The 13827-nt window shown below is 45.6% G+C and overlaps 1 protein-coding gene across 1 annotated transcript in view; it reads left to right on the top strand.

Annotated features, from left to right (window-relative positions):
• Nucleotides 1–3307: 3307 nt before the first annotated feature.
• Nucleotides 3308–13827, top strand: part of FARP2 (FERM, ARH/RhoGEF and pleckstrin domain protein 2) — a 60638-nt gene continuing 50118 nt past the window's right edge. Inside the window, exons 1-2 of the mRNA XM_088530291.1 lie at nucleotides 3308–3390; nucleotides 6372–6606. Coding sequence (XP_088386417.1) covers nucleotides 6403–6606 — 204 coding nt within the window. The 5' untranslated portion in view covers nucleotides 3308–3390; nucleotides 6372–6402. The remainder of the gene's footprint in view (nucleotides 3391–6371; nucleotides 6607–13827) is intronic.

Below are 13827 nucleotides of genomic sequence, written 5' to 3'. Positions count from 1 at the left end.
TGAGTGTCTTTGACACTGTATCTCCACCAGGGGAATGAGGGTGAGTTCTGCCAGTTTTCAAGTAGCTTCATTCAATGCTGTTAAGGAACATACTCACCTGGAGTTAAAGGAGAAAAATAACATTAACTGAACCCAGCATAAAAGAGTCTGGTTGCAGAAAGGGATGTGCCTGTCTGACATTTATCCCTTGTGCTTATTGTGTGGATCAAATCTCCAGCTGTTCAGCAGTTCCCATTTGTCTAGTTTTGCCCTTCGCTTATGATACCCTAGAGATGAAATTCTGTGATTTCAGTCTCTTCTCGCTCACATTTTTCTACCATTTAGGGTACAAGTAGGTTATGACAAGGAAAAAGACTATGGTAGTTCCAGTGAAACTGGCTTGGTTTTCCTGCTCGAGGTGAGTTCTGATGCAACTTGCAGCTGGTTGTGTAGAGAACTTGTCACCGATGAGGCAGGCGGAGGAATGATTCAACAGCCCACGCAGGCTGTTCTCTGCTGTTCCCGATGTGTCCATGGGGAAGCCAGTCCGGAGAAGGGACCTGTGAGACGAAGGGCCCAGTCTTGTGCCCCTGGTTCTGCAGGTACCAAACCGTGCAGTAGCCGAGCAAGCTCTGCTAGAAAATCTGCTTTCAAATCAGTACAACCAGGGAAATCCCTGATTTTCATGATGTGCAACACGGGTTGCAGAACTCACTTGTGGAAGTAAGGATTTTTTTCCATGGTGGAAGTGAGGATTTTTCCCATGGTGGACTTCTGAGGCACGCTGTACCAAGCCCTAGTAGCTTATGGAGAAGAAGGGGGACAACCCAACGAAGAAAGTTGTCAGCCGTTGCAGTTAGTCTTGCCCCTAAGCTCAGGGTTAGGAGAGTTTTAGGCTCAGGGGAGTTTTAGGAGTTGTATTGCAAAAAGTCTGCTCGTGCTAAGTAGGCTTTTCCCTTTACCACAATCACAGGTTTATACTTAGTTATACTTGGTTATATTGGCAATACAATGAAATCAGATGCTATGCCGAACTTGGCATCATCCTGGCTAGCAAGGTTTCTCTGGAAGTGATCTCAACAATCAGGGAGGAGACCCAGGCTAAATTTGGGAAGGGGAGAGCAAGAAGCGACTCGTCTTGTGCTATTGCCTCCTCGGCTGGATCTTAGGCAGGTCTAACCCAAACTTTAGGAGGATGCACTGCTTGGTTTTGTTTTACACCAGCCAGGGGAAAGGCCCATTTGTCTCCCACATCTCCTTAAGCTTCTGGCAGAGCTTGACCACTCAACAGTGCATTTGAAAACAACTGTGCACCCCGAACACTGAAACTGCCCTCTCACCTAGTCCCGTTGTCTCTGTGAAACTACTCTTGGGTAGGGCAAAATTTGGCTTGTTTTTCCCTGAGAATGCAGATAGCAGTAAAGGCTGAACGTGGCCTAGGCTACAGTGGAGATAACGTCCGTCCCCTCTCTGCTTGTCCTCACCCAGGAGTGGGTTGCTCTGAAAGGGAAATTCCCCAATGCTGCTGCATTTTGGAAACCATAGAAGGCACCTAATGCAAGTCTGGCACTGAGTTTAAAAGACTTGTGATGATTATGGGGTTCTTTGATGCTGCCCCCTGAAACAGAGGTGCAGACTTGGGTGAGATCCATTGAGCAGATCCACAAATAAATCATTCTCCAAGAAAAGCTCGTGCATCCTGCTGAACTCCTCGTGCTACAGTGAAAAGTCTAAATATTTAGCCTCGGGTGAGCAGAAGGAGCTGCTTTTAAAAACGCACATCCTGGGTGTGCGGACACAGGAGCTTCAGTGCCTTTTCATTACCGCATAGTCTCAGCTCAGTGAATGACATGTGTTTTGTGTGAGCAATAAAAAAGGCAATATATAACCCAGCACGATCAGCAGGCTGCCGACACTCCCAAAGGCTTTGCCGTATCCGTAATTATTGCTTCCTCCCTCTAATTGCTGTGGGACGTTCCCCGCAAAGCGGCATCGGGTTTGTCTCCAGCGTGGCAAGTACTGCTTTTTATTTTTTATTTTTCCGTAAGAAAATCTCTGCGTGCTTTTTAAATGTTAAAGCAGGTGATGGAAGTACAGATTGCTCCGAAGCACCTGCAGTTCAGGGGATGTGGAAGGGACTTAGCATTTAAGGCGAGAGTAAAATCAGCCCCTCCGTTTCCATCATGCAGCGCAAGTGGGAGGCAAAATGGGACACTGGAAAAAGTAATTTCGGTTACGAAAGCACCTGAACTTACTGGAATCACAAATGTTATGAGGGAGGCAGTTCTCTAAAGTGCTATGTGCGTTTTTACAACATTTTTAAGTAAGTGCTTTGGCATGCTTTTGGCATGAATGCTTTTGGCATGAATGAATTTCTTCAGTACCATTTCCATTCTTGAGGAGAACGAGCAATGAGCCACGGTTTTCAAAATACTCTTTCATTTATTTAATTTTTAGTTGAAAAGACAAGAACATTGCTAGTCAGGAATCACTGAGCACATAGGTGATGGCCTTTTTGTTTTTTTCTCATTTCCTTAAACAGATGGGTGAAGGTCCCAAGGCCACTCCAGGTGGAAGGGGATATTCTGCATGTTTAGGTGCAAAAGTTGTGCCCTACGCTGCTATTTTTAGCTTTCAAAGTGTTGCGGAAAAGCGAAATTCTCAGTTCCAAGGTGAGCCTGAGCGTTATTGTTTTCTTTCCTCGTTTTCAGAGGTGATGTTTTCCTGCGTGCCCTGTCACCAGTCAGCCCCGGGATCCGCTTTTGGATTGCGCGAGCATCCGGAGGGTGCAGAAACCCATTCGCATGGGAGGTGCCTGCCTTTAAAATCCATCCTGCATTGGATTCCCAACGGTGTTTTCCTGCGTTACTCGAGGCCGCGCTTTGGGGTGGCGGAAGCGGCTGGCGTATTTGGGGGTATTTGGGGGTATTTGGGGGTGGTGCTTTGTGAGCAGTGGGTGCTCCCCACGCGGAGGGGACGGCACCCCGGCACGTGGGTGTCCCGCTCAACGCTCCCATTCACCAGCCGCTTTTCGGGCGTTTCTGGAAACAGAAGTGTTTTGTTCACTCCGAGGGTGAAGGCTGGACCCACGCAAGAACAAACTCTCCAGGTTTTACCCTAACGTGTTCCTGGATGTATTTTTTTAGGATTGGGCGCGGTGCGAACCTCCCCGCTGGTGACAACGCGAGAACCCCCCATTCCAGTCGCTCCCGCGCCGGGGCCGGGCCTCGAACCCGCGACCCCGAAGGGAAGGGGAGGCCCCGCCTCCCGGCCCCGCCCGCCCAATGGGGAGGCGCCGCGGCGGGCGAGGCCGGCGGGGCCGGGTGCGCGGGGCGCGTCATGGCCGCCTGAGGCGCGGCGCGGGGGACGGCGCCCGGCGCGGCGCTGCCCGCTGCCATCCGGCCCTTGGAGGTGAGACGCGACCCTTCCTCCTGCCCCGTTCCCTTCCCCGTCCCGTCCCTCAGCGCGGGACACGCGGGCGGGAGGCCGCGGTGGTGGCCGGCCGGCTGAGCACCCTCCCCCCCTGCCCTCACAGCGAGCGCCGCGGCTCCGCGTTTATAAAAGCGACAAAAACCCCCAAAAAACAACAACAAAAAGTTCTGCCGCCCGCTTCTTCCTCCACATCCTCCTCCTCGCAACTTTCGCCGCGCCTGGAACGTGTTTGGCCTCGGCAGCGCGTCGGGGTCGCTCCGCAATGGGGTTTTTGGAGGAAATGCGTGAGGAAATTCCTTCCCTTGGTTCTTTATTCCTCGCACCTCTGATTTAGAGCCTCGTTGGTGAAGTTGCGCGTTCTCCTGGCCGGGCGGGTGCCTGGAACGGGCTGGTTTCCAGCCCTCTGGTCTGGGGAGCGCTCCCAGGGTCTCCGGTTGGCAAGTGGCCGCGAGGAGCCTGGGTTTGTGGAAGTGACCGCGTGCACCCAAAATAGAGTATTTTGCCCCAATGTGACTGAGGAGCCCTTTTCTTCTGTGGTTTTTCTGTCCCCCTTGGATTCCTGCAGCGTGAGTTGGTGTTGACTTGGAAATGGTTGGTGTGTTGATTCTGCTTGGAAATAATGTATAGTAAATCTCTCTGTGTGGTTATTGCTTAACCAGGGCAAAGCGGTGGTTTTTAGGGACCTGCTTTGGGATTTCCCAGTCGCTGGGTTTTGTGGAAATCCCTAGGTGAGGGAGGCACAAGTTCCCTGTTTTGTGCTTTGTCTGGGAAATTTGGTTTAGACTAGTGGTCTGCATAAGCACTTTATAAATTAAAGATGGGGCATCTTAGCGGCCCTCTCTCAATCACTGGCTGAAAGGTGCTGCCCTCAAAACGGGTTGAAAACCCGGGTGTCTCGGGCACAAGCTGTCTCTTTACCTTCCCTGCTAGCTGAAGGCACTGCCAGGCTTCTGAAAAGTGAGTTTATTCCATCAAAGGAAAGAGCAAAACTCGCTGCCTCTCCGAGGACCGAAAGCGCTCAGTGAGCTCCAGTTCCACAGCTCGGTTCCAGCCGCTCCTCCTGGCTGTTGCTATCGCGGTAACGTCGCACTTTGTCTTGGGGAGAGCGCAAACGAGGCCGTGTCCTGGCTTGCCCGCAGCGGGAGGCTCCTCGGCTCAACGGCGGACGCTCCTTCTTCCCAAGCCTGAACCCTGGGTGCTGCTGTTGGAGCCCAGGCTCCTCGGGGGTTTTAATAGTAAAAGTCCAGCAGGAATCACGTTTGCAATGGAGAGATGCTCACAAATGCTTTGCCAGAAATAAGGAAATTCCTTGCTGGACAAGCCTGGCTTCCCCATCTCGTATTTTCTGCCTAGACACTTCTCAAACCTGCGGAATTGCCACACTGTGCTGTCTATAGAGAGTCCGGGGTAGGAACGTGCAGGAGCGTGTCGCTCATGCAGCCGTGCCCTGCTGAATTCACTTTCCTTCTTCACACCTGTGTGGAAGGACTTTGACACCTGCACTTTCCATTTGACACCACTTTCACTTTTCCTGGCTTGCAGCTGCGGTGAGTAAAACTTTCCGGCAACTTCAGGTCTGATTTGGAGCTGAGTTGTCACACATGCACCCAGTGCAAAGCCTCGACGTTATCTCACTGTGGTGACTTCTGAGGCCTGCGAATGCCTCACGTGAGCACCATTTTTATGTTCTCTATATGTGCACAAGAATGAAAACCTAAAACAAAAAAAAAATCCTGTTTTTAAGTGATATTTAAGGTTAGCTCTGTTTACTCCATGCAACAGTCTTCCTACTTACTTGCTGGAGAAGGAGAAAGGAATGTTTTCCTGATTTGCCTTTCTTCCACAGAGAGAGCACTCTTTTAGACAAAGCCCTTGATTTATTACAAAGCAAACCTCTAACCACACTGTTTCCCCCCCCCCCCGACACGGCGGTTACATCCAGCTCTTCAAGGATGAGTTTCCACATACCTTGGGTTGTTCGGACACGGTCTGGAATTCGGGAAGCGCCACCAAGAGCGTGGGGGAACCTGGTGGTTTCGGTGCAAAGTGGGGCTTTCAGAGCAATGTCGTGTTTTGCAGGACGTCATTTGGCCCCCCGCCCCGCTCCACGGCGTTCGCTCTGTGCACCCAACCGTTGTGGTTTCGGGTACGACAGGGGCGGCTGGGAAAAGCTGCAGTGTTGGCTCAGGAAGAGAGGCCCTAATTGCTAAAGCCGCCCTGTGAAGCTGCTGTTTGCAGCTCGATTTGGAGCAGGTGAGAGGTGGAGTGTTATTCTCAGGGACAGCCCCAGGCCTGGGAAGTGCCAAGGGGCTTGTTCCCCATTTCTGTGGCTCTTTCCTCCTGTGTCCTCAAATGCTTGAACTGGGCTAGAGCACAAACAGCAACTTTGACCCCCCCGGCCTCCCTGTGTCAAATTAAACATTTGCTTGACTTGCAACAACCGCCGCCAACCCAGGAAAGCAGGAGCGCCACGCGGGGCGTTGAACTGCAGCGCTTTCCTGCCATCGGGATTTTTGCAGGGTGACTTAATCCGGGTACCGTTCAGGTTGGCTGCTATCGGCTCCAGAAATCTCCATTGCGAGGGCTCCGACCTGCCAGCCTGGGCTGGAAAAGTTACAGCTTTGCATGAGTCATCATCCTAAGGGATGAAGAAAGTGGCTCCTGTCTTATCTCAGGGAGTGTTCTCCCTCCGTGGCAGAGTGGCTGAGTGGTGAGGTACCATCTTTGAGTATTCTGTTTCCTAACTGTGTTTTGGAGTCATTATTTTTCCCCCTTGCCACTTATTTTTCTTAACAGTGGCTGTTATTTCCTGGGTTTGATCAGGTTTTACTGGCTCTGACAGTGGGATGAAGAGCATGAAAGGACTTGATGTGTAACGAGGCTTCTTGGAATAGAGTTTTTTTAATTGGCTGCTGGAGGAAAAACCGTATTTCAGACCACAAATCTCTGTTTTCTTCTAGGTTTGTTTTCAACTTTGCTCACTGCTGAAAAATGGGAGAGATAGAAGGAACTTACCGAGTGCTGCAGACTCCGGGCTCTCGTTTGGGTGTCCAGAAAAACACTGGAGTGAGTACCCTGGAGCCAGGGCAGAATCTCTCCACTACCATGGCGTCATCGCCAGCCAAAATGCACGAGAGGGATCTGCAGATCAAAATAAAGATGTTGGACAACACGGTGGAAGTGCTTGACATTGAGGTAAGAGAACTTTAAACTTCAAGTACACTTAACTTGAGATAATGTAAAGCTTGCAGAATGTGCTATTGAGGCAATATCCAAAAAAAAAAAAAAAAAAAGCTCTTGTAGGAGTCTGACCTACTTATGAGTAGGTAAATGAGTAGCTCTGCTTGTGTTTTTAAAAAACACAACCATCCGTTGCTTATAAAAGATTTTTTTAAAGATGTTTATTTGAACGCAGCCTCATACAGTATTGATTTTTAACTGTGGGTTGTGTTGCGGTGCATCAGGTATCTTCAAACTGTTCTCGCTTTCTGAGCCACATGCAGCTCGTTGGGTTTGGAGACTGGGAAACAGAAGGCCTTTAAACTTTTCTATTATTATCATTATCGGTGGTTCTAGTGGTTTGTAACCAAGGTTCCTTGCAAGCACATATTTGATGCTCTCCCCTAGTCAGGCTGCAGTGCTGTACCTGCCTTTTGTTGTTGTTGTAGTCCCAGCAAAGACGAGCAAACAAGATGTTTCTGATGGTTAAAAACTAGCTTGGGTTTCTCCAAAAGAAAGCACTCTCTGGTATGATATTCACAAAAACATCTCATTTTGGACAAGTGAGACAGTTATTATCCTGCTGTTCTGTAGGTTTTTCAGTTCTCTTAGTCTTTTGTCCTTAAGTTATAAGGAATAAGAATTGGCAATCCATTATCTGTTGAGCATTTAGCACAAAAAGGTCCCTAATCAGCAACTGTAGCATTAAAGAGTCCTAGCAATGGATTATCTGCATAATTTCTTTTTGTCTAAATAGTATAGCAAATGATAGCAATAATATAGCAAAAGCCTTGGCCATTTCAACCCTGTGGGATAAGCTATTCAATATAGCTAAAATGCACTGTTTTTTGTCTACTCACTGCTCTGCTCACACCTGCAATCTTTATTGTAAAAGGTTTTCTTTATAATTATGAATTCCTTTATAAGAAGGAGACGTTTTTTAAAGTATGCAGAGGCAGCGAGGGAATCTTTTCAATTTTAAGAGAAGGATATACTTTGGGGTGTATTCTAGAATAGAAAAAATGAAAATTGAAGGTTTATGCTTTCTCCCTTTTCTCCCCAAACAGAAAGCAAATGAAACATAGGCATCCAAAACTAGATTGGATACTGGTTCTTTTAATGAAACTCACTCCTCTCCCTTTTTACAGCCAGCTTGTTTAGTTAGTTTAAATCTTGAGCGTGCCGTATCAAGGGGCATTTATCCTCTTCTTTCCAAGTTAAGCCTGCTGAAAGAGGCAGGGTTTAAAATTTAGGTTAATTCAAACCTTGGGCACATGTCAAAAAGAGGTTTCTGCACTAGAAGTTCTACCTGCATTCTCAGTCCTTTCAGGAGATTTGGAGGCTTTTGGTCAGCTCAAGAATATGGCAGATTTAAGCAGAAGTGTCTGGACTTGCCAAAATGACCACTTTGATTTTACCCAGAAATGTTACAACAGGCTAGGGCAGATTATAAACAACAGTAAAATATCTTGCTTCAAAGGGCAATTTAGGATATGGAAAGTTTTATGCTTGCTAGAAATCTTTGCATTGATTTACCGGGGAGTTACAAGTGGAGCGTGTTATGGTGATAGATATATGGGCTGTCAAAAGTATAGAGTATGGCAGGTATGTCTGTGTTAGTGGAAACAACTGTTTTTTTTTTTTTTTTTTTTTTTTATATGGTGTAGCTGGAAAAAGAGTGGTACGGAGAGTAGATGAGACTGATAATATCTTAAAATACAGTTAGTGAAATAGAAGGTCCAAATTTTTAGTCAGAGAAAGACATTTTAAGTATATATATACATACCTAAACACACACACACAATATATATTCACTTTGTCACATCCTCCAGGTGTTTCCTCTAATACATTCCATTAATTTGGGGTCTTTTACTGCCTGCTTTGCATTAGTTTATAAGGTGTCGAACAGAACTGATGCCTTACTGTGATGTTTAATCTTTAGTCTATAGACCGTTCCATATGTAGGAAATCTATAGGATTCTATAGAACTTAACAACTGTGATCAATAGTAGCATGATTCTTAACACTCACCAAAGGCAAGTGGGTCAACCTCATCTCTTCAAGGAGAAGAATTAAGCTAGAATTCTTGCTCTGTTTTATTCTGTCACATTGTTTTGAGTAAATTGTCTGTTGTGGTGTGTTTGTTTAGTGTTTTGTTTGTTTTCATTATAGCAAAATAATTTGCTTCTCAGCAAAACACGAGGATTTGTTAGTGCTGGGCACACGTCAGTTTCCTCTTGGCTTTATTTTGGTTTCTGTTTGCCTTAGACTTCAACCAGCCTGCGTTCCCTGGGCTGGAATTTCAGTTTTGTCCTGGAGTCTTGCAATGGCCTGAAGTTAAATATTGTATAAGGCTTGGAGGCCAGGCAGGTGCTTTTGTGCTGTACGTCACAAAACTTTGCCTTAGGAAACTTATTCTCTTTTGTTTCTTCCCCTACTTTTTGGCATCTTTGCTGTGTCTTCTGTTTCCATACCCAGTGCTGGGAAACACTCCTCTTTACTGCAGTCTGAGGACAGCATAGTGCTGTAAGATTTCACTTCTATACCTGCATCTTCTTATTAGCTCTTGAGCCCTCACTGCTTGTGACTATTTTTGAGTTGACCCATGTGCTTTATAGTGTGACTCGTGTTATCATATTAATAAAAAATGAAAGCATCTTGTTCTATATTAAGTTGAAAAGTTACTTGATGTTTATTCTGCCCAGCAGTCATATCGTCTTTCCTTTCCCGGTTTATTTAAACATATAAATTGCATTATTAAAAATGCAAAATTCCTTTTTTTTTTTTTTTTTTTTCCTCCTCTGGAGGCTACGTTTAGTTATAACGTTATTTGCCATTATTTTTCAACCTAAACTTGAAAGAGGCCCTGAAAATCGCCACTTTTTTGACATTTGTTGTTGGGGGCTGCTGCCTGTGACTACGTTGTGCTCCGAGGTCTGAAAACCGGGAAGTGCATTAGGCCGTCGGCTGTTTTTATGGAGCCATGGAGGAAGCAATAGGAGCGCTGGAACGTACCCTGCGACTTCCTGTGGTTGGAAAAGAAGGTTTGCAGCCTCCCTGCGCATCGGGTGTGCAGCCTGCAGTGATTTTCACCCCATCCTCAGCATTTTGGCTTTTCCCAGCGCCCAGGGAGGCAGCACGAATCTGCTTCAGTGCCTTCCCTTTTTTGCTCTCTGCTCCCACATTCACACTCTCATTTCATAAAGGCATTTTCCCCCTCCTGGTGCTGGGGAAGCATTAACAGCTTAAATATGTGGGCAGTGGGAGGCCAGACTGCTGCTGAATCCTATTAGCTCTGTGCTAAACAAATCTAAACGCTGCCTTAGTAAGTGCCATGTTTTTCTTCTCTGCCCAGGAAGAAATAGTCAAAATTCCAGCAGGAATCGCAGCCAGATGTTTGCTGTTGCTCAGTTTGGACTCTCCTAAATATGGCAAATAAGCTGCCTTGGAGCTTATTTTTGCTTGACCTCAGAAGCCAAAGTTAGTAATTCGCCATTGGAAATGCAAAGTTTTATTACAGGGTGCAGCAAGAAAGTAATTGGAGCTTTGCAGTTTGCCTGCAGTTTCCTCCTGCTCTATATTTCTCCCTAAAGCCTGTTATTTTGGGTTTGGGGGCTTGAGATTTTTGATGCTACGTGGGAATGTGGTGTTGGGTGGGGAAAGGTGAACCCACAGCCATTTTATTGAGAGACTTTGGGGCTTTTTTAAGGAAAGATGTGAGCTTAATTGGCAATATGAAAGCCACAGCTGTACACTTCTTCAGGCGTTAATTGTCATGTTAGGTAGGAAGAAAGCTGAGTTATAAACCAACGAAGGACAGAAATGAAAGTCTGAATGTTCCTGTAAGAAAAATCTATTAAGACTTTATATGCACATAATAATAAAAAAAAACACAGAAACCGTTTAGTAAAGTAAAATAAAATTCTTGGCACTTAATCCTTTCAGGTGTCTTCCTCATACATTGAATTAGACAGTGTATTTTTTTAAAAAAATGGAAAATCTGTAAAGAAAAAAGAGGTTGCCTGTTGCTTTTTTACCAACTCCTCCAGTAATGCAGCATACTCAGCAATGAAGCTGAGAGGTGATGGTAGTTTTTGGTCCCATCTCCTGTAGGTTGCAGGTGTTTCATTTTTCATAAGCTCATGATGAACACTGGTGAAAATCAGCCGTTTTACAACACTTTTGGCAAGAGACATGTGTTACCTGTCTGTCTAGAAAGGGGATAAGAAGACTATTTAAAAAAAAATGTGCTGTGGTGATACTCGGCGTAAAATCTTTACACTTATAATGTGAGATGAAGCATTTTGAGCATGGCCTCCCAACTGCTTGAGCAAGCCGAGTGAGCCCCAAATGCTTTGCAGGGGGACCCGGTGCGTGGGGAGAAGCTCCTTTTTCACGTGCGCTTTCCCTCTCTGAGATTCGGGTTACTGTTTTGGACCTCTCTGACATCTCCACAGGTCGAGACTCCCCGTTAGAGCTATCCGACATGTGGCTTAGCTGGAATCCCCAAGGATTAAGGTCACGGTCCCACATAGTCTCCTTGCCTGGCACTGGGGCAGCCAGCGCAAAGCCAGAGGTGCCGGAACCTCCTGCTCCAAATGGGAAAGTTAGCAGAGCTCCCACCTTATCTAATCTCCCCCTGAGGTATTTATTAACTCATCGCCGCGGTGGCCAAGCACTGCTCAAAGTGCATGTTAGGCTGGGGAGCCCAACTTTGCTGTTCTGTGAAAGAAGTTTTACAGAGAAAAGAAATTCTGCAGGATATTTCTATTACTATTAAATATTGCGACATTTATTTAAAAGTTCCTGTTGTCTCTGGTTATCCTGCTGCCTCCTGAGGCCTGTGTGTATTAACATGGTCAAACCTAAACCTCGGTGACTGGTATTTGAGCGTGTCACACCTGTGGATGTTGTGGCTTTAGGTGATGGCACCACAACTGCAAAATAAAATCTGGAGCCTTGTAATCCCTCATCATTAATACCCAGATCAAACTGTGCTGATGGGGGTGTAGAGGGTTGTTTTGAGGCTCAAATTAGGGCTCGTGTTCACCATGAACACGCTGATGAGACCGAGTCCTTAATGTGGACAGTTCATGTCCAGAGAAGCCTGTCAGGACAGTGTCGCTCTGGCCTTTGGCAGCTTCTTATCATCTCATCCTACATTACAGTTGCAGGTTGCTCTCCCTGGGGATCTAAACATTATTTTTTTTTATTTATAATTTATTTTTGGTAGAGATTCGACTTCAGCTACCTCTGAACTGTTTTGATCAGGACCTCTGCAGCTCCCTTATGAAAGTGATATGCAAAGCAACAGCATCCTAAAGCTCTCTATAATTATATTTTATAAGATGTTAATTCCAGTGATTCATTTCAAACTACTTTTGCTCGGCTAATCTACTGCTGTCCGTGAAGCAAACGTATTTGATTTCCTTTTTCTTTTTTAATTTCAAGTAGTGAGAATGATTGTGGATTTTTGCTTGACTTTATGTAGGTTTTCATGTGCCACTCACATTTAGCACTTGTCCAACTGTGAATGCTTCATCAGCAGGAAACTTTGCTTTTTCCGAGCACCCAATGTGTCCTATTTCTTGTGCTTTTCCAGGTTTTGTAGGCACAAAAAAACGGTCCTATTGGCCTATGGATGTTTCCCAATCTCTTACATGTAATCCCCTCCCTGTTGGGAATCCTTCCCCGTGTCAACAAATTGCTGTTTTCCTTCTTGGAGGCATCCGGCAAGTCTTGCTGCTCTGGAAAAGCGTGTTGGGTGGGTAGAGCAGCTTCACCTGGCAGCGCAGGACTTTCTGAACATTTAAATGATGACGAGTTTTAAAGCTAGCCTTAATTAAAGGAGCCAGAGGCTTGTGCTTCTAGAATAACTTGTCTGGCTGTATATTCTGGAGGCGGGGGGGTTGGGAGAAAATTTTAAAAATTGATTTTTAACTAAAAGTTATTTCTAATATGCTGCATTTAAATGGCAGTTTTTTCTTTGCCTTTGCTGCCCAAACATGTGAACAAGCGAGTTTGCTGTGCTGAGGCCTGAGGAGATGCTTCCTGCCCGAGTGGCATGGAAGCTTGATCCCGAAAACGGGAAAACTCAAACCCGCCAGCAGCCGGAGTGTCTGCCCTCCCTGTCGATCCCATGGGGCTAAGGGAGTGTCCTTGGATGCAGCTGTGATTGTGTCTGGCTTTCGCATGCATATAATTTTATTCTCCATCTAAGGCATGTTAATTTAAGCCTGCCATAGTGGTGTTCCTGCTCAAGGCAGCAAATTCATGGATTTATTCTGTATATCCAGTATTGTGTTGATGCCGTATTCCTTTTCTTGCTGTTACCCCAGTAAAATAACCTATAGTTAGGGCTTGTTACTATGTACAGGTGAAAAAAGCAAACAGGCGTATTTAAAATATCGCTTTCTTTGCAAAGCGTTAGAAGTAAAAATTGAAATAACTTTCTGTGGAAGCTGAAAGTTATTAAGTGTTCCAGTAATTAAAATATTGTTTAGGCAGTGTTGGCTTTGTGAAGGTTTAAATATTTAAATATGCCTGCATAGGAGGCCTAAGGGATTTACTGACTGAGCATGTAAGACCAGACCTTGTGAAAGGGCAGATCTGTTTTTACCGGGGGGGAAAAAAAAAAAAAGGGAGGGGGGAAGGTGTAAAATCCCAATTTTGGGGAGACCATCTGCTCTTGGTGGACTGTGGAGCAACACAGTTTTAGCTGTAAAAATCTTGTCTCAAATGAATGGTATCCCTTGCCATCTCGCGCTGTTTCCTTTTTTTGCAGCAGTTACAGTTGAAATGTCCACCGCACATTCGCAAATGTGGTCTTGTTTATATGTGACATTAAGGATAGTTATTAATAGGGAGTTTTAAAAGTCTTATCAAATGGTGTTTGGACAGAGTTCTGTCAGATTTTGAAAGGGATGTAGATAAACAGAGCTATAAAATCACTGTAATGTTTGCATGGTTCTGGGTAAGAAAGGAAATAACTTCAGTGTAACTGCTATGTTTAATCTTTTAAATTGCCAAAATTGAGGAATCACTTTTTCCTTAGGAAGACTGCTAAAGGGCACCAAAAAGGAGAGGGGGGGGAAAACAAAAGTCTTTAAACCATGAGACTTTTCTTAAACCAATCCAGACTACATCTCTGGCCCCAGGATCTCTCTTGCTGTTAGGACTGGCCAGCTGCAGTGTCAA

This window comes from Tinamus guttatus, unplaced genomic scaffold (genome assembly GCF_059628265.1).
Source record: "Tinamus guttatus ecotype Peru unplaced genomic scaffold, ASM5962826v1 Tinamus_guttatus_pri_ptg000364l, whole genome shotgun sequence".
Lineage (NCBI taxonomy): Eukaryota > Metazoa > Chordata > Aves > Tinamiformes > Tinamidae > Tinamus > Tinamus guttatus.
Note: the sequence above shows the minus strand (reverse complement) of the source record. Positions and strands in the feature narration are given on the sequence as shown.